This window comes from Sipha flava, unplaced genomic scaffold, assembly GCF_003268045.1.
Source record: "Sipha flava isolate LNK unplaced genomic scaffold, YSA_version1 43_pilon_pilon, whole genome shotgun sequence".
Taxonomy (NCBI): domain Eukaryota; kingdom Metazoa; phylum Arthropoda; class Insecta; order Hemiptera; family Aphididae; genus Sipha; species Sipha flava.
The window spans coordinates 1,633,928-1,656,532 of record NW_020273171.1 but is presented as its reverse complement, the minus strand read 5'-3'; the positions used below and the strand labels follow the sequence as shown (position 1 = coordinate 1,656,532).

The window sequence follows — 22,605 nt, the reverse complement described above, 5'->3', positions numbered from 1 at the left end:
ACACAGACACACAACACACACACACACACACACACACACACACACACAAACATTATTGCACGCATACAGTTAACGATAGTGGAGACCCCGGAAATAATATCCGCGAAAAACAATGTTTCATCCCCGCCGTGAACACGATCTGAACATAAACGGCACACGGGAGTCGCTACTGCCGCTCTTAATTCTTCCGGTCCATTCGGCCGGTTCGGGGGTGGTTTTATCACGCATTTCGCGGACATAGCCGTTTATACTGCTGAGTCTGACGTTATCTCTACGACAAGGTAAAAATGTCACATTTTGCAACCCGAAGGAAATGAAAACTCCCCGTTTTGCATATACCACACCCATGGATGTATAGGAGGGTATATGAGGGTATACGCTGTATACCCATAACAAACTTTCTAAAGAAATACGTATAAACAAAATAAAGTATTATGTTATAGGTATGCGATAGATTTTGGAGGATATACAAGCGTGATGGTATCTAATAGACTATAATTATACTAATATACTATTATTTCAGTAAAGAGTCGATTATTTTTTCTTTGATAATACATATTTATTGTAAAAGATACAATTTAAAAGTAAACCAATAAAATATATTGTATATCAATATAACTAAGTTATATACTAAGTATATAATAAGTTAAGGAGTATTAGGTAACTATTGTAATAGGTAATATACTTAGTTTTTGAGTTAAGCAAAAAAAAATGTATTTAGGTTTTTATTTGTAGAAAATGGCGTATACCCAAGACATTTTTTACCAATATATCACTGACTATACTTTCGCTAAGAGGCTGACGATAAATACCTCCGAGTTACGATATATGTAGACGTCAGGTACTACAGATTGTCCGACTTTAAACTCTTTCATTAATCTCCACGGTTTTTGAACAAATAAATCCACGTCGTTCTCACAGTATACTCGTAAATAAAAAATATTAATCTCAAAATACGCTCTCCAGTGTAAATATATATATATATATATATATATATATATATATATTATAATATTTATAAGGACGATATTATATATAATACGTATTATATACGCGTGTACATTAGTTCAATAATTTTATATTAATGTAAACATGGCACGTGGTGCACGTGTGTATATGCTAAACGACCGTTATCGATCAAATTTGTTTTAGAAATTCCTACGCGCACATTTGTAGTCGTAAGTAGTTAATATATATTTTTAAGTACGAAAAATTATTGAACGTTTTATGTACGTGTATGAACGTTTTGACGTTTGAAATTAAAACAAAAAAATATCGCGTATAATTACAATATTTTACAAACCGTTTAGGACATATAAACATTTTGCAATTTAGTGATGAGATATGAAATATGATAAAAGAATGCACAGATAGATTATACGGCGAGGTGATTTTATTTTCAATTCATCCTTGTCGATTAAATGTTGAAATCCAAAAATCTGTGTACCTTGTGTATTGTATTTGGTGCACACTATAAAAATAAACATTGATTTAAATTAAACGTTTTAGTTGTCATTAATATATTAAAAGTAAATGTATAGCTTATATATATATATATATATATAAACAAGAAAGATAAGCCAAAATTTATATTAATCTCAACAAATTACGATAAGCTATATCGCCTTCAAAAATGATTACTTATATAGTTGTGTTTAGAAAATGTTAATGATTTTTTAACATATCACTCAATAATAGTGTTATTATATTTTACATGATCTACTCGTATAAATAAATAAAAATATATTATTTCATATATTTTATTATATTTAATTCGCTAATAGAATGTAATTAAAATTAAACCTTTTATCATAAATTAAAATTAAAATTCGTCGATGAGACTATAATGGATAAATGGATTTAATCTAAAATACACTATGGAAAAAAAGACTTAGGGAAAAAAATATATTTTTTCTTGAATTCCATTTTATTACACTCAGAAACGATTAAATTGATGGCAGTTTAACTGTTCTTTCAATAAATACTAAGCTTAAAGTAAAATAAGAATGAACACTTAACAACAAATAGAACATTGAAAACAATACGAAAATTGTACAATAAGCATCTTAATAACTATAATAACTTATCAATGCAATGGACGACAGTCCTGCGCGCAAGCCAAGATACGAATGCGTAGTAAACGCGTATTCCTTAGTTGGTTTTATTATCGCGCTTGCGCAATAATGTAATTTATATTCAAATGATTAAATGATTATTACTGTTCGGACAACAATGATTGAATTTTTCGGAAGCGAAAGTCGTGTAAAACTAAATTTCTTCAAGTGGTCGAATAAAATTACAATAATAACATACATAATACATAATATAGGTCACTATTATTTAATCATAACAAAAGCAAGGTCTTTTGAAGTGAAACAATATTGGCTAGTTTTAAACCAACATTCTACACCTACAATATTATCAAGGTACACGATGATATGTTATACATAAATATTATATATATATATTATATATGGTATAATATATATATATAGATTCATTTAAACATAATTATAATAATAAGTATATAATAATAATAATAATAATAATAATAATAATTGTTATATACATGGTAAAAAAATGTTTTAAGCCTAAGTACGGTGTAAGAAAATTGCCAACGTCGCACGCGAAGGCCGATTGGCTAACAACTAGCGCAATATTGCCGTTTAATAGGCCTATTTAAATCTTAGAGAAAAAAAATTAATTTTATTTTGTGCGCGCGTTCCTGCTGGAAGCCCAACGGTAGCCTAGACTGAATTGTCTTCAAAGTTTCTTTTGTTGCCAACAGCTTGAAATTAATACAAATGTGTGTTTATATTACTTATTTTTAGATGAATCAAAATGAAATTCATAACACCATAACTGCAGTTGTCATTAAAATTGTCCAAAGCGATAACTCAATCATGTTAGTTTTGGTCCCTCCATTTTTAGTACAGTTTCTGTCAGACTTCATACTCTCTAAAATACAAAAAACAATTCTTATACTGATTGAATCGTATTTTCTCTTCTATGATAGTTCGATGAGGTTTAATTTAGGTCAACCCTACTTGAAATGGCCGCAACATCAGGAACGTAGTTTTTCCAAAAAGCACATTGTTCTAGTCTTGGCCCAACGCCGATAGAAGTGTTATTTGTGTCTAATGTTAGAAACTCTTTTCCATACGCCGTGTGTACAGGCCACTTGGGCGTGACCCAAGACCCTTCAAGTGTTTTGCTTGGATTTCTAAAAAAAAAAAAAAAATTATGATAATGAAGAAAACAGTTTTTCCCAAATTTATATAGAAAATATTTTTATTTTTAAACATAAATACTATTTAAATAAGCCCGAAATTGAAATGATTACTTATTTCAAACCAAATGAAGTCAATAAAAAAAGTAAAAAATAATTTCTCCCGAGAACTATGACAACATAATCATGTACATAATTTAATTAATTAATTAAATGACAAACATATGTAGTACTCGTGTAGACTATACAGATGTAACGGATGATCGGGACGGTCATAAGCATAAATAACCCAATCTCTTAAAGTAAACAAACTACCGTCGAAAAGTTTAATTTAAGGCTCTCTGATTAAATTTTTGTTTTATAGATTTGTAAAAATATTTTTGCAAGAAATATATTAAAAATTTTTAAAAATCTAAAATTTTTTAAGATCATTTTTTTTAGTAAAATCAAAAAGTGGAAAATAAAGTTTATTATTTCAATTAACTAATTATCAAATAACCTAATAAGTATACTAATATAGTCAACTAATTTACTATTTATTCATAAAAATAACCATATTATTACAGGTATTCAATCATTTTAGTATTTAACCCTATTTGATGTATAAACAAAAATATTAATATTTCTTATGGTAAATTTTTTTAAATTTCCAGTTTTTTTTTAAAAAAAAAAAGAATTTACTATAAAAACCTGTAAAGGAATAAGCTAATATTTAGTTTCAAAATATTTTGACAATGTTTACGGAATTTTCATACGCTGAAACTGTTTATTTTAAACGTGTTCGTATGATTTTATAAAGTTAACATTTGAATGGCTTGTACTGTTAAATTTTTTCAATATAAACTATTAAAAATTAAACAAAGATTTTATCCTAACTATAAGCGATAGAAATTTAGAAGTAAAGAAACACTTGTGGTTTATCTAATGAATAATATAGAGTCAAAATGTGACCGGGGTAAATTTCTCAACGACCCGGAACTTAACGAGCGCTTGTAACGGCAATTATTAGGGTCAAAATAATTAGTTTGGAGTGTTTCACTGACAATAAGTGTTTTGTTTAAAAAAATCGATGTGTAGCAGGTCAAAACGCATTATGTTACAATTATTGCCAAAGAAATTCTCGTCGTGTTGTTCACTAAAACGTCGACAAAACCTAAAAAATTTCTACCGGTGGTTTTTTTAAAAAAAAAAAAAATCAAATCATCCGACTTTTGTACACGACTAATAGTTTATATGATAACGAGTAAACATTATAACTACTAGATATGATTCTAAAGGTAGATTATAATATAAAGAAGGAATTTTCAAACCCAAATTGTGATAAGAATAAAGCATAAACATTAGTAGCTATCACGCGAAAAAAATAAACAACCTTGTTTTCTTTTATGTACTTGATTAATTATGAATAATTGTAACCTAATTTCGGATATAGCGATATTGTGTACATTGGGAGTTCTTTCGTCGTTAGTTTTTTTTTTTTTTGTTTCATATGGTAATCGAAATATCATAAGATATTTCCTCAAATAAATTGACTTCTTAGTGTTGAAAAATTATTATTCTAAAGTGGTGATAAACATGCATTTATGGTTTTAGATTGGTTTTTAGTAGGTATATATTATTATTTTCACGAACTTTGAACGAATTTTCAAGACAAGTTTAACTGTAACCTAGATATGGAATTACACTCGGACGCTTTGTAGTTTCTACGTGAACAAAAAACGGTTTCGCAGAAAATAGAGACAGAACAATACTGCTTATAACGTTAAAATAATATAAAAAAAAATAATTTTGAAGATTTTATTGTACATGTTTTTTACACATCTTATAAAAGAAACCTTTTATTATCAGTCTTAATGAAATATACAATTTTTTATAATTTATTTTCTGAATTATAATTATTCTTTGAAAACTAATTACTGTTAAAAATTCATAGTTATTATATATTCCATCTTATAATTTATCGATACATTTATATTAAATCAAATTTTCAAGTTATTTATTTATTGATGTATATATTTTTTTTTTTTATTAACTTTCAACAAAGTTACTTATTTTCAAGGCTTATAAATTTGTACAAAGAAAATTATTTAAAATCCATTTAAATATTAAAATAAAATTATCACTGTGATTTATGATTACTTTGAGAATACTTTTTACTATAAAAGATCATTGGTACTTTATTGAAATTAAAAAAAAATGTCTCTTTATTTATAATACAAAAATATAATTAGTAAAAGTGTTCGTAGTATATGTTTTAAATAATTTTCTTGAGTGAAAAGAAAAATGTGTAATATAATAAAAAACATTTTTGGTTAAAAGTTTAATTTAGATTTTAATTTAACTTCTGCTGAAAAAAAAAAATATATATATATATACAAGTATAATTTTTAAAAATACGTATTTTGTTTAATAAAATTAAAATTAAATAAAAAATATAATAAAAATCAAGACTATTTTTAGTCTATAAACCCTTTTAAATTTTATATTTCTGTTATTAAATTGGCGTGATTTTAAGCAAAACTGAATTCATACGGAATTTACAAAAAAAAAAAAAAAAGCGATAAATGGTAATAAGAATAAAATTATACTAACCCTGTTTTAGCAAAATTCGTCCAATATCTCATAATTTTCTTACTGAGTTCAATTTCTTCTACTTCGTATTTTTTTGTTGGATTCAACGGATCTCCAAATACATAACTTATTTCATCACCGTGCATCACACCTGTCCATTTCGGCCACGGATTGTTTAAAGAACGATGCTTAAAATAATACATGTACACGTTGTTTCCCGTTAATGCATACTTATGGGCGAACTCGTTGACATTGCACGTGAATTGATAGTCACCGACCATTTTGTCCAGAGCGTTTCGATTCTTTACCGGATCGTTAGGGCTAAGCCAGTCGGTATACTCGAACTCTATAGCCGACCTAACTGCAGCGTCTGCGTTTGGATTGAGTTGCCCAATAGCTTTTATAAAATCCTCACGAGACACTAACACGTCTTCCTCCTTCTTGAAAAGCTCTGTCAAATAATAGAATATTGAATAGTAACCCTCTTCCGAGTTACTTCCCATGAGTATATTGGTTTTTTTAAAATTATTGGTAGACAACGATTTTTGCGGATAGTCGTCCAGAAAAGCACCGTCGACAACCGGAACAAACGGGAAAAAACATATACCCACGTGATCCCATTCTTTTTCCACGATTTCTGTGCTGTTTACCTTTCTCAGACATTCGATCGTTTTACTAATGGACTGCCTATCGTCTGGACATCCCAATGACTTTGCTAGTTTTAATCCTCTTTTGTAACTTTCTTCACGAGACAAAATTGCCCAAGGCGCTGTTGACGATCCTGATTCCATGATGGCTTGGTTAAAAAGATTCCTGCTCAGCGGCGACAGTAAGTGCAGCGAAACGGAAACAGCGCCAGCGGATTCTCCGAAGAGTGTCACATTGTTAGGATTGCCACCGAACAAATGAATATTATCGTGCACCCATTTTAAGGCCATTAGCTGATCAAAAAGTCCAGCATTTCCCGGAACGTCTTCGATGTCAAAGTATAAAAATCCTAAAGACGCGACCCTGTACTGCATTGACACTAAAATCACATTTTCTTCGGACACGAGTATCTTGGGATCATAAATATCCAATGTGGCGGACCCGGAATAAAATCCTCCGCCAAATATCCAAACCATGACCGCTGCGTTCTTAGGCCTGGGTTTTGGCACCACTACGTTGATGTAAAGACAGTCTTCTGATACCGGTGAGTTCGGGTTCCACATCGTGGCGCCAGGAAAATCACCGAAAAGCGTGTCAAATATTTGAACGCACGTGTTCGGAGGAGTTGTACAGTTAAGGATCGTCTCTGGATTCGTCTTGTCCCAGGGGTCCATGGGACGAGGGTGCCTAAACCTAAGATCACCTATACAATACAAAACCCTTAATATCAATCAAATCTTATACAGGATGATTTTTTAAGCATGCTCATCCTTTTTTGTGTTTAAATTAGGTATTTGTTCAAATTTTGATTTATGAATAATATATTTATACTATAATGCAATGAAATCTAATAAACAGATTTTTGTTTCTCTTAAGGAGAGTTTCTGTGGCAATATCAATTTTTATTTTTTAAATGGGAACACCAATTTTCTTCTCACAAATAATTATTCAGTTAATTTTATTGGAATTTTAATATAACACAGTTAAGCAGAAAACGGGGTGAGCATGCTTAAAAAATCATCCTATATACTCACTATCAATCTATATACCTTAAACAGAATAACGTGTAATTCATACTAACCTAGTGGTTTTTGCGCGTAAGGTATTCCCAACCAGGCGTCCACTAACTTGCCGGTCGATGCCGTCTGCGTAATCCCTCTGATCTTACCCTTGGTCGTATGAATTATCAATGGATCATCCGTTGTGTATGCACTGTACGTCTCCCCAGAAGATTCAAAACCACTATCCTGATTTCCTTCGAACTCAGACCTGTTAATAATTAACAATAAACCGACCCCATAATATAAATCTCAACAAAAATAAGTTTTTGATTTTTACGCACCTTCGTCGATGGTTTAGATTCCGTTTTTCCACATATTCTGGTTCTTGGGCGAACATATCCGACGCTCGTTGTCTGAACACATGGTCGGTGTCTTCGATTAAAATCTGTGGTTCCAGAATTTCTTCCGCTGTTGGTGTCCCGACACTCTGATGCCTGGCATGACGCAAGGAAAGCCCATGACTAGAGGCTACTAAATAGCCAAACCACAGCAGCCACTGGGCCATTTTCAAATACTAAAACAAATGGGTTTTACATGATCTCAATATACGGCTAGTTTTTCAAGTCAAATTAATATTATATTCTAAATTAATTACTAAATTAAATTTATTACGTATTTTATTTTCGTAATGAATAAACCATAAAATAATAAAATTTACTTTTAACAATTGTCGTTAGAAGTAAATGTTCAGTGAGATCTTGAAAAGTCGAGAGTTCGATAACATATATATTTCATAACTCTGGATACAACTTAGTAAATCGAAAACTTGATTTTTTTTTAAATATTCACTGAAAATACTAATAAATTTTTGGATAAGCTAATGTTACATAAAAAAAAAATATCAAGTCCCTTTTAGTTGTTCAGTAATATTTATGATTATTAATTGATTAAATACAATCTATGAATATGAAATAATCGAAATGGGCTGAAATGATTATAAGGCACTTTACAAAACTACCAAATAATTCCCAAAAATATCTACTATTCACTTTTAGCCGTCAAGTGACCTATTAGATCTAAAGTACGTAGATTTGATATTATATAATTTATATAAAAAATGTTTCCATTTATGTGTACTGAATAATTATAATTATACTATAGTTCTATAAGCGCAATGATACAAACATAAAAAGGTTAAATTTCAGTGTCGATAGTTGTAGGATGTCTAACATTTAAACTTTTTTCGAGAAATGTCAATGTGGTCTAAATAACCTATCTGAATGTTTCCTGCAAACTTATAATATAATAACTTACAATATATACATTACGTATTAAGTACGTCAACATCGTATAAGAACAAACTGTTACTCAAAAATATTAGTAAAACTATGCCTAATGTGATATTTTAGACACTGATAAGTAAATAAACATACCTACTATATATAATTATAAGTGATTTGGAAGAGATTTTAGTTATTCTATACTCAAACAATAATAGTATTAAACATTTATTTATTTAATTAGTGGTTTTACATTATTTTCAGATATAGATGCAATAATATTATATTATGCAGACCGAAATTAATTTGCTGAATTACTGGGATTTCGATTTTGGTTATTCCTTTTTAATTAAATACAAATATTGACTTTTACCCTTTAAAGGAACAATATAGTTGAAATGGGAAATGTTTTATTTATAACGATTCAACCTGCAACTGTGCAAATACACTTAATATCTAATATTTTCAATTCTTCGTTTTAAATAACAAACAGCTATACTTAAATGTGTTATATTTGTGTCGAGTATTAAATATACACATATGGTATATTTAATCAATGATTGTGTGGATTACTAAGTAATTGTTATTATATGGTATGTTAGTGTATACATATTTCGTATCATTCATAAGGTATTCGTTATTATTACAATATCATAATTACTAAAATATAAGATTATTTCTTTAAGGATTATTGCATTTTACATTTATCTTTATAAAATTAAGTGATTTTTTCCTATTTTTTCCTTTTAAACATTTAAAGGTAATTCAATTGAGTTTTTTGTGTACAATTTAAATTATAATTAAAAGTTGTTTATAGTTTCAACATTTTTCTCCTTTTATATATTTGTTAAAATATGGCATTTTATAATTATATTTTATTTATACTTCATTGAATCTATTTTTATTTATTTTTTTTTTTTTTTAATTAAAATCTTATATTTCTAATTTGGTTAATAATATTTTGTTACTAGGATTGATCCCAACTTGTCTTCAAAATAGTCATAAATATTAAAATATGAAGTATATTTGAATGAAAAAATATGCTTAACGTAAAAATTCAAGTACATAGGTTAAAACCGGTTTCAAACAAATTAAATTTTGACATTTCATAACGAAAATTTATAATTACTCAAGTTATATTAATTTAAATATAAATGATAATTATCTTTTACAAAATATTCACTTTCATTTATCTAATTTTCTAAATTGCAGAAACTTAAAACATTAATAAATCTTCTACTATAAATACTCATAAATTAATACTTACACTTGATCAGCCGAAAAAGCATTAAAAAAATAAATGAAAAATTTTCCTCTTTCCCTTACATGTTACAACAAATTCACGTAAAAGCTCCTAGTAAACAATCAAATTATTAAAATTTTTATTATAAAATAAAAAGTAAAAATTTAACACAAAATAGTTATTAAATAAATAGCATTAAATATAATGATAAATATAGAAAATAAATTTAAAAAATGTATTAAATGAAAAGTGTAGGAGCTAAAATAAAAGTTACATTTCATTTAAAGCAGGAACCATAACCGTAACCGAAAAGAACCAGTACTGGAACCGGTTAACCTTAAAAATTTAAGAACCGTAACTGAAACCGGAACCTTTATCTCCAAAAATGAAAAACCGTAATCGTAAACGTAACCTTAATTATAAAAGGGTTAATTTAGGATAATTTATATAACTGTATTTAGACTAATAAAACTATGTTAATGACTACTTTGTTTGTCCATTTGTTGATTCAGAAAAATAAAAGTCAAATCTTTTTATGTTTTTATTATTTTATTTTGTAAACTGTAATAGTGTAATGCATATAATAAATAAATTTTTAATATTATTATTATTATTATTTTTGTATGTTTATTAATATATTACAATTTACAATAAGTTAATCATCTATTTTGTCTATTAAGTACTAAATATAATTAAATAATATTAAATATAATGTTTATAAAAAATGTGTAGCTACAACATTAGCCTAGCCAGTATTAACTTTGATTCCTAATTAAAATTAAATTTTAAATTAAAGATATTTATTTCTTCAAATCATAATATTTCACAATATTACAAAATATTTTACAAATTCTTACTAAGAGTTGGAATAAAATAAGTTAACCTAACTCAAAAAAAAATAATATGCTGATATAATATATATATATAATTATTTTTTTTAACTATTCATAATACCTTCTATTTTCATGAAAGTAAACAATTACAATTTAAATAAGAATAAATAAATAATTTCATATTATTTTTTAACAAATCTCTAATAATCAGAATTAACCGAAATTAACCGGTTCTAGAACCCTTAATCTTTTAAAAAATCGAAACCTAAACCGGAAACCTTCAAAAATTAATGAAACAACTAAAATCGAAACTGGAACCGAAAAAACCTATAAGTTCCAGTCCCTGATTTAAAGGAATGTGTTAGCTTACATTTTTACTTTATTTTTAGCGGTTTTAATTTTTCCTTTATTTTATAGATATCATTTTTGGAAGAAAATAATTGTATTTCTGAAGAATGAACTCAGTTTAAAGTATGGTCGATTAAGTTTTTATCTTTTTTTAATAGCTTATAATTTTCACTAATATATGTAAAATTCAAAAATATTCTTAATATAATTGAATCGTGAATTATGAAAAGAACTCGTATCTGAAAGTTCAAATTTTTCAGGAAACAAAAAACTGATTTTCTTTTGAATTATTTTCTTTAGATTAGCAATTAAAAATAATTAATTCATTAATTCATCACAATAGAAAAGAGATATGAACCCTTCTCGCTCAGTCTACATGTGTAGATGAAAAAAAATTAGCAAAGTATATTTTGATAAAAACTTGAGATGAGCTCTTTTTGAAATTCACCATTCAATTATAGAACAAATAAGTTCAGCTCAGAATTAAGGAAATAACTAATCAGCTATAGCTATAGCTACCATATTAATAATTTCTTAGTACGAATCTTATACGTAATCTTATCTTCTCCACGTTTATCTCCAAGTTAAAAACCAGTTTATTAAATCTGCTCTTATCAAATATTTGTCGGCTGTAATATTTATTGGCTTAAATGTATTGGGCTGTAATATTTATTGGCTTGAATTCGGCCAGTTAAAATATTGTCGATTGTTATATTTGTTGGCTAAATTATTTTTCGGTTAAAATATTTTTCGGCTATATTACGGTTCAGCTGTTTTATTGTCGGGTATTTCGTGCGCGCCCCTAAATTTATTTTGCCAAACATTAAGCGATCTAAATAAATAAAAGTGCTGATTCAGAAAATTGGTGAGCCACAAGAGATCATTTTAATACTTCAGAATGTGACTAAGTTAGTAAGATATAAAATAAAGGCTAGTGTGTTTAAATTTTTAAATTTCCAAAGCACAATGATAAATCACAACAATTGAACAAACGATCTTAAACGGATATCAGAGCGTTATATTTCAGTCAGTTAATTTCATGTTGGTTTATTTTAAAGAAAAATATAAGTCAATTTTAGTTAAATTTCAAAATATACCATTCGATTAATTAAAAAAAAAAAAAAACTGTCAAGAATACCAGTGTTACATTATTGTTAGAACTGCACGCAACTTTTGAAGTACAAAAATAACTTTTACTATCCTTAACAGTAGTTGTACAATGCACATTCATCAAAAATATATAAATTAAAAATATGTTTGAAAAATAATTGTTATAATAACACGTTCTTCGTTTTATTTTAATATAATATAAAAACCCGTTGATACACCTGAATTACTTCAAAATTTATGATAAACAACACCTATCGTTGACAATTGATTTTACGCCATAATGTATGAATCTGTTTTAATATAAGTTTGATAACTTTAACCACATTTGCAATAGATAAAATTAATTAAATATATTATGTCTTAGGTATATTACTAAATTCATATATAACTACAACAGTCATTGTTATAACTTTTAACTGATATACGATATTGTTTTTTATACAATGCAAAATTTTAAGTATAAGTGAATATAACACCTATGATTTACATGACTCAACCCAATATCTTCAATTCAAATATTTCTGTAATGTTCTATTATAAACATTGTCTTCTTATTGTATAAAATACAAAATCGCATAAATTTTACGCTTTTATCACGTAATTTGAGAATAAAAACTCAGTGTGTGTCAAACATTACTTAAATAATGACTTGATTATTATAGAAAAGTGATTTGAAAAGGCAAATATATTAAAATTATCAATTAACAAATATTTTTTAGTCGGTTAAGTATTTTCCTAGATTAAAATACAAAAATATTAAATAAGGTTCTATTTGTAATAACATTTTTCCTAGAAATGTATTGAGAAATTTAAAATTAATTTACCTGTAAACAGTTTTTCAAAAATATTTCATATCAAATATTATTTAACATCTAATATAAATATTGTCTTGGGACCACTATAAAATTAATTTGGAACAAGCCTAAATTAAATGAGCAAAAAATATCCTGAGTTTCACTCGATTATAGAATTTTTTCGGAGCTCTAAGACACATATGGGTACAGGGGCGGCTCCAAAGCCTTAGTTAGAAGGGGGGGGGGACACGTTATAATTTTACAAAATCTTATAACAAAAAGAAAACAACAATTTCTACAACACAATTCAAGTCGTCTATTTTTAAAATTGGCAAAAATATCTACAATATGATCTATTTAATCTAGAATATCTACTTTATGATATACATTAATTAGACATAATGTAGACATAACAGACAGAATTAGACAATAATCTTCAGTCATCATTGAATGAAGCCAGGTTTTTTGTCTCCTAAGTGTGGAGAAACTGATTTCAATCGTCATACTTCTATGGCTCTATCGACATACTTGTGCGTGTCGTATTATGGTACATATTATAATATGCTTTTTTTATAAATACGGTACGGGCTTGAGGGGCGTGGCCCCTAGATCCCCCCTGGAGTCGCCCCTGTATGGTTACATCAATTTGAATTTTTTTTATATCAATATCTTTTAGAAGTTTTGATTTACTGGATCATTCACCTTAAAATTCCATTTTTTAACTACAAGTCCTTATTTTTTTAATTCTGATCTTTTTTGAAAAAAAAGAATACTTTATAATATTCAAGTTATGGTTTTTCTTGATATCTTATTAAAATTGTATTACATGAAACCCTCGAAAAGCTAATCTAAATGTCTTTTTCACTTCTCACAATTTACTGATACGCTTTGGTGGATTAGAATCTTGAGTAATTAATTATAGAATTAATAAAATTAATAAATATAATTTAGCTCGTTTATAGTGTATGGATTGTCAAATTAAATAAACATATATTATTAATTTCTGTGCAGCTTTTAAAATATTTATATATTAATATTTTTGTATCAAATAAAGTCGAAATTAAACTACGTTAACATATTCATGATTAAATTTTAAAAATAAAAATAATGCTTTATGAGAAAATAAACTAGATATAAAAAGTAATTAATAATAGCCAATTGGAAATCGCAAACGATAGAACGTACGATAATAGTGAAGTCTTACGGGTAATCGAGCAAACCACTATGAATATTATAAACCAACAAAACCTTGACCTAAAACTTTTATTATACGCTTTTCGTACTTTCTTTTTTCTCTCTTTCTCTCTTTTTTTTCTTTTTTATTACCATCTTTCATAGCAGCCCCGATCCATTTTTCACCGGATATCGTGGATTTAATAGTACAGTTTACGAGCGTCGTAGAAGGTTGCCGTTTATACCACAGAGCGTTACGAATATCCGAGATTGCAGGAACAAATAATAAAGGTTGGAGTATAAAATGTTTTCAGGTTCAAATCCATTAACACTTATATTTCCTTGAGCATTACATTTTTTTTAAATTTCCAATGACCTTTTAAAATTTCTTTCATTTTGAATAAATGATGATTTTATGATTCAATGTGTGTTTTAAATTATGCATGACTAATTTATGAAGGTATGATTAATTTTACTTGAACTTACCAACATTAAATTTTTATTTGTTTATGATATTTTTGCTACAGTTAATATAATTACTTCAAAAAATTATATATATACTATCTTTTGGTAAACTTTATTCTATTTTAATAACACCCCATAACATTTAAATAAAAATAGATACCTAATAAATAATAATAATTACTTATAAGTTATTAAAATATTATTTCCAATAAACAAAAACGATTGTGTACATAATATTTCAAACGTTTCTTTGGAAATTTAAATGTAGGATACATTAACTTTAATTATATTCAACATAAATAATTAAATTAAAAAAAAAAAAAAAAATAGAAATTTCCTCGTTAAGAATACATAGATTTTGCGATTTTCGGGAGGTTTTTGGTCATATTCTGAGAAATTCCAAACATTAAATCATTGAAGTACCTATTAAGTAAACCGTCTATATTCAGTAGTCAATTAATAGGATAGTTTAAACAAAACTTTTGAAGCATTCCTTCTCATAAAAAAAGTAATGGTATACTCCTAACTAAAAAAATTATATAATTATAAATTCAATAACTTTTTTACTCATCCACTTGAAATCTAAAAGTATATTATTTTCATATGGAATATTATGTTATTTTATATATCATTATTATATACACATTAAGTTCTAATTGGATAACCATTATTCTTTAGTTGGTGCGTTTTTGCATTTTATTAAATAACTGAATATTCTATATATGAACTCAAAAATAGGTTGCAACCTATTGACGTGATGAAAATTTTACTTGAAAAATTTATTTGGTGATATTAATTTTAACGTTTAAAAAGAGTGTAAAAGGAATTTATAAGATGCAGTACATACTTCAATAATATTATTAATGGTGTGGGTCTTAACGTCAATAAAGAATTGAAATATCTTATTTAAACAATAATATGTTTTACATAGAATTTAGAGATATAATAAATATGGATTTATGATAAAGTTTAAATCAAACATTTACGACATCAATATTTATATAAAAATTAATATTAACTTACAATTTTTAAATAAACAAATTAAGATCACAAAAACTTAGTATTTTTCCAAACTGACTATACTTTTCTATAAAGTGCATTGTTTTTTAACATGTATGGCTTGAAATAAAAGCATTAATTTAAAAGAAAAAAATTGTTTTTCCAATGATTTAGACTAGTTTATTTTGTTTTTATTAGCTACAGCAGAAGTTTTATCATTTGCTTTACAAATACGGACCCCTCTTAATTATTATTGTGAAATAAACACGGGCTCTGTTCACTGCAAATCTTTGATCTACGGAAACACTAAATATGTGCGGAGAACATAAATTAAAATAAAATGCAATTATACAATAATTACAATGACTGATAAACAATGAACATCTAGAATAAATTAAGTTAAATAATAATTTAATTTAATTCGTCTTCACTCGTTGCATGTTATCATGCGTAATTCCAACTGTATTAAGATCAATGAGTTTTAAATTTTACATGAAATACTGCGAGCACGAGATTATTTCATATTATAAAATAAATATTCATTATAAATACTAAATGTTTGATATATCGTTTTTCCATTACAGTAATATATTAACTGATTGTTTATTAATGTTTTTAATATTTTCTTTGAACAAAAGTAGCATTCATATATTGTAACGTAATCAACGTCCATATAAGACATAAGTAACTAGTATATAATATAGTTTTGAAATAAATGTGTTATTTTATAAAATACAACTAAACGAGAAGATAGTGCAAATCGTGTAGATCGTGGAATATGCTGACAATATTTATTCTACACACGCATTTGCAATATTGTAAAGTAGATCATCTATATTTAATGTAAATCAAAAACAAACAAAATATTTATTACGTGTTTAAAAATATTATATTGAAATAAATTATTACTGTGAATTTCTTCAACTAATAACTAAAAACTAATAACTAACTTCCATACATGTCAGCACAGCAAACTAATAGCTCTATAATGCCCCCGAAAAGGTTAATCAAAAGTCAAATAATAATAAATAACATTTTTAGAACACTACGTGTCTAAAAATGACAATAAACCAAAATATATATACTGTATTATGACGTCACGCTTTGGAGAAAATAATAAAATATGTGTCATACAAAACTACAGCATTTAATTTACTTGAAAATTCGAATAGAAATGTCTACAATACTATATATTTAAAATATTTATCTCCTAATGTATAGTAATGTTACAAGTTAATTCGCAAAAACATAAATACCTACATTGAAATCTGAAACTTGAAATTATTTAAGTTTCATAAAAATTAATGATAATATGATAAACGAAATCTAGTTTATTACTAATTTCATTAATTAAATTGTAAATGTTCGTTGTTTTTGAAAATTCCATATATTTTAAACATAATTTCAAGTGCCGATTATTCAAAATGTTTCTAACAATAACTTTAATAATAAAAACAAAAAGTTTTAACGCTTATCAATAATTTAAAATCCAAGCTAAATCAAAATAGAGTTAGAAATTAATTATTTGTTGTGTATGTTGTTGTTCATAATAAAAAACTGCTTAAAATGCATGATAAATTGCAAAAAAATATTTTAACACCTAATCACATGAATTGTAATTTACTTGTTTTCTTCACCACATTACATTTTACGCTGTTCGTCTAATTACACGATTTTAAATTAAATATACATGAATCCTTTATGATTACGCTTCCTGCATGGATGATTGTTCACCCTCATATTATTAATGAGTAAAACCATAAAGTTTCTGCACTTATAAACTATTACCATAGAGACCTAAATTAAATCAACATGGTATCTTTCATCAAATTCAACTTCAGTTGAAATTTCATCTACGCAAACCAACAATAAAAATATACTTATATACTTACTTTACTTCAATGCCAATGTAAACATAACGTATCTTAAAATTCAAAACTTTATCCTCGGAATATCCATTAACGTATAGTATTATATATATATTATATTATTAATAAACGGCTCGGTGAAAGATCTTTATTTAATATGTTATATATTTTTTGGATATTAAATTAATTTTAAAAATGCATAAGTTATTTTTGTTACCATCACGTTAAATAATTTTTTCCAGTTCAACATAAATTTACTCTGATTTATGGTGTCAAATCGTTTTCATTTTTTTAATAAATAATCTATTTACCAAACTTATAGTATACTCAATAATAGGAGATAACATACGAATTACTTTTCTAAATTTCTTTTTCAACTGTAGTTAAATTTTATGCTACAACTACTTTTATGTTTTTTTTGATAACAATTTTTTTAACTTTTAAATTTTTATTTTACAAACGCACATATGTATCTGTATACAGGGGAAGGTGAATATCCCGCTAAGGATACAGCTAGATTAAGATTTTTGGGAGAAATTCTTTGATATTAAAGTAAACCATTAGGGTAAAACTCCCACATCCCTAATATACCAACTATTTATCAAATTAATATTTAAAAACTAAATATATATAATTTAATATATGGTAAATAACAAAAAAAAAATATTTTTATTAGATATAAAAATAATGTTCTCTTTTTTGACAATAAATTAATATTTTGATTACTAGATGCAAACTTTTTAAGAATAATTGTCTGTGTATTTATTTAATTTATTATGTATATAATATAATACATATCGTAGATCGATCGGAAAAAAAATTTTATCCCATATTTTTTCTACGCCCAGCCAATTTTTCACCCTCCTAATGACTGAAAATGAACACTGTCATATTATAAAGGTAATAGGTATATATTAATAGTCACTTAGAACATTTAGTATATAATTGGTTAGATTTTATAATTTATGTTCTTTTTTAAATATTCAAAGTTGTAGTTTATAGTTTAACAATTTCGATGGCACTATTCCCTATTATTAAATTGTCCATACATATTTTTAAAATATCCAAGATTCTTTTGATCCATTATAAATTAAATTCCATTCATTAAAAGTATAATTCTATACTTATAAATATATACTTAGCAGAAATTATTTTCTGTTACCTACTAAACTGTACCTTTGGTTTAAGTTTATCCCCAAAAAAAAAAGTAATTTTGTTTTTAATTATTAAAATATGGTTAAGAATAATTAATTTATCATACACACGACATTAAAACGCGAGTACCTCATACGATTTTCAAACGAAACATTTATAAGTTTTAGTATCTAACGTATGTGTTATTATACTATACGTACTGTACAATGTAGGTAGTATAGTACAGGGGTCTTCAACCTTTTTGATTCGCGACCCACTTTTCTTATCATACATTTTTCATGATCCATAAACCAAAAAAAAAAAAAGTTAAAATTGCTTAAATTTATGCCATAGTAGAAGTGCTTTTATAATTGAATAAATTAAAATTTATATTTTTATAGGTATCTAGATAATATTTAATTTTTATTATAAGTAATGATACAAAAAAAATACATGTAACGATACCGAAAAACACGAGTGCAGTAGTTTTCACACAATATACTTCCACCTAGGCTCAATTTCATGCAATGCAACTTATAGATAAATTATATTTAAATGAGTTTTATAGAATAAGTCGGGATATCGCCATACCATTACTTCATTTTACTGTTTATATTTTTTTATTTGAAAATTAAAGCATCTACTACATGTTCAGGTCGGTGCGTATTTAGGTATTAGTGTACACTTCTCCACAATGTGTTCGATAATTAATGCTTTGTAGCGTGTGTCGCATATTGATTGATGCTCTTTTCTAATTAATTATGAGTGTTCATTCTTATTTTATACAAATATAAAATAATACAGTTTCGGGTTCATTTGAAAATAATTTTATTCGATATCATAGACATACATGATATAATATACATGAATATGAATTTGTTAAATTTTAAACAAGACTTATCGCGACCGAATCTTAAAGCTTACGTGACCTGAAATTGAGTCGCGACCCACCGGTTGAAGACCACTGGAATAATATATACACGTGCGTAAAATTTTAGGAAATAGGTAAAAGGAAACTATTGATTTGGCAGAGAGGTCTCGAAAAGTTTTCTTTAATTTCAAGGGCAAAGTAGTTTGTAAAAATTATTCAAAACATTCCCTCGCCGCGCTCAGTCACCGTCCCTTCCGTAACAGCTAAATATTACTATTACTACTACTACTACTACTACTACTATTACTACAACTACTACTACTATTACTACTATTTTTTTTTTATCTTTGTAATACGTCGAACATGAGGGTGAACTGCGTTGCTATGCTTTCCCGTCGGTCGCCGTCGTTTATTTATTTAATCTTTCGAACATGTTACTTATTTTAAACATTATTAAAACTAGTCGAGCCTTTTTCCAGTTTCGTGGAAAACAGTCAAATTGCAAGCAATTATTGAGTACACTTGTGACCTCTGTAGTTTTTTAAAGCATAACTGCCTTTACCACCATGTTTGGCACTCCGTCGGAAATGGGAACTTTATCCAGCGACAAAGTTTTAGCTATTTCCACCAGTTCATTGGTCGTGACTTCTTCAATGTTATCTGACTTATATTGCACTATCAAATCCACCATGGGGCGAGTTGGAAATAGTCCTTGGAAAATCTCTTTTAGGCGATCAGGCAGTGAGAGGCCAGGATTCGGTTTCCTATTAATTAGTTGTTTCGTTACCAGCTTATAAGGCAATTCCCACGGATCTTTTTCGACTTACTTGCACAGTTTTTTTTCAGCAATCTTCCTGGTTCCACCTAATAGCTATTTTCGTTATAGTTCCCTGCATTAATCTGGGCCTTTGCATTTTCTCGTTCTTTAAAAAAGTCGTCTACCTGTGAAATATTTTTTGCATAAATCTGCTATTTCTTGGGTGCACTAATAAATGGGTTTCTTGCCACCGTGATATGATTTACGAGATATGGAGCAGTCGCAGGCTACCATCAAGTATGCGTCCACAGCTGTCGATGATATTTCCTGCAAGCCGTGATCTCCAAAGCTACATTATGGAACGAGTTTCAAGAAATAAATGTAGCCTCTCGCTGTATATTTTTCGCCAGCTCCATCTCGTGGATGGATTCGTTGGTACATTTGTAGTTATCGAATTAATATCAAACATCATATACCCGTATAAACTCAACTGGTCTTCGTCTAATACTTGCCAGTTTGGTACTCTGCTAAAGTGTGTGTGTTACAAAAGTCACATCAATGTATGATTTAGATGCTCCTCGTGTAAAAGTTGATTTCTCCCTTGTGTTGCATACCTGCAGGTCTAAGGAACTTGCTAAATCTGCAAGAGCGTCTCCACATTAGTCTGTTACTAGTGATCCTCATTGAGGCCGTTTGGCATTGAAGTCACCCGCCACCAATATTGGACTATCGGCTTTACGTACGCTATCTTCTAATCTACTAAGAAACAAGTTGTATTCGGCTACAGTCACGTTAAGCGAGCAATACGTGCTCAGATGTTGTTTATTAAAATCCATCAAAATCTGATGTCAATTGGCTCTACAGTATTCACTGGCATACTGCTTGTCACATATATGGACGCTCTGCACGTAGCATCACTGTACCAACCAACCTCTTCGCTTGCGTTCCTGTACTGTTCGCTAATTAGCACCGCGTCTGCCCCTCTCTCCCTAGTGGTATATACCACTAAGTATTGCGTTGATCTGCACACGCCAACATTGATCTACAAAAATCGGAAAATTAGCTGGATCTCTTTTTGCTACAGCATTCCTCTAAATGTTGTGCGTTCTTCGTCTGGCTTCTTGCAGTCTTTGATAAAACGTCCCTGCTGTCCGCAACCCATACAGCAGCCCGTGCGATCAGTCTCACGGAAATTTTTGGTTTCGCGACCGGTTACTTGACATTGTTAACATCACTTAATTTCCTGTCATAGTCACGCTATACATGACACGTATCCTACCCGAATTCACCCAGTTTTTGCTACTCTATTGGCTGCCTCGATGCTAGACGTAAATATTGCTATTTGTTGTCCTCGAGACATTTCTCTCATAACTATGTTTACTTCGGACTCTTCTCCTGATGCTGAAATTTAAGCTTGTTTCACCTCTTCCGTCGTTGCTATTTCATCTAGACCAAAGATTCATACCTCACCGTACATTTGAGTATATAGACTGTTACTAGACTTACCGATTGCATCCTTGATAGCAGAATTTATATGTTCCACATTTGTAGAGCTCTTGCCCATTCCTCTAAGAGATGACTATCGCCTGTCTTTCGCAATGATCTAATGTCATCTACGAATACTTTTAATATCGGTTCTTTTCTAATCATTTATAGTGCTTCGGTGTAAAACAAATTTACAATTTCAACAATCACCACTGGAGCTTTCTCCCTTGCAGTAGATGGCCTCGTTTTTATTTTTTTGTTAATAACTTCAGTCCAATGTGTACTTTCAAGTATGTCGTTGCTCGTTTGGTGTTTTTTAAATGGGGTATTCTCTTCTAGTATTGTGGTAACAATCTTCGTCAACATATTAATATTTTGGTTTTGTTCTGACAATCTTATATCAATTTTTTTGATTTCTTATATTATTTCGCATTGGTTAGCAATAACCGCTATTGTCTCGGCACCACATGTATCAGAGACTCTGCTGTCTCTCGTCATCCTTTTGGTCCATTGATTTCTGGCTAGAGTGTATTCCGTGCGTGCCGTGATAACCTATCTAAACATGTCCATTGATTCTGCCAGTGACGTTTGTATCGCCTTTGGTACAGATTTTTGCAGCCCTTACATGTTCCTTCATTGCCCGTAACGTTTGACCTACTCGATCGAACTACTCTTTTTCTATTCTTTCAGTGTCCACCATCAGTTTGAGCCACTTCTCTGTATATATATTCTGCACTACTACTACTACAACTACTACTACTACTACTACTACTACTACTACTACTACTACTACTAC

The 22,605-nt window shown here is 28.2% G+C and overlaps 1 protein-coding gene across 1 annotated transcript in view; it reads right to left on the bottom strand.

Annotated features, from left to right (window-relative positions):
• Positions 1 to 2,522: 2,522 nt before the first annotated feature.
• The window catches only part of LOC112689297 (acetylcholinesterase-like), a 31,763-nt gene continuing 11,680 nt past the window's right edge, over positions 2,523 to 22,605 (bottom strand). The window contains exons 2-6 of the mRNA XM_025562940.1: positions 7,791 to 8,023; positions 7,530 to 7,717; positions 5,822 to 7,151; positions 3,048 to 3,223; positions 2,523 to 2,958 (exon numbers count right to left, since the gene is read on the bottom strand). Of these exons, the coding sequence (XP_025418725.1) occupies positions 2,849 to 2,958; positions 3,048 to 3,223; positions 5,822 to 7,151; positions 7,530 to 7,717; positions 7,791 to 8,014 (2,028 nt within the window). The 5' untranslated portion in view covers positions 8,015 to 8,023 and the 3' untranslated portion in view covers positions 2,523 to 2,848. The remainder of the gene's footprint in view (positions 2,959 to 3,047; positions 3,224 to 5,821; positions 7,152 to 7,529; positions 7,718 to 7,790; positions 8,024 to 22,605) is intronic.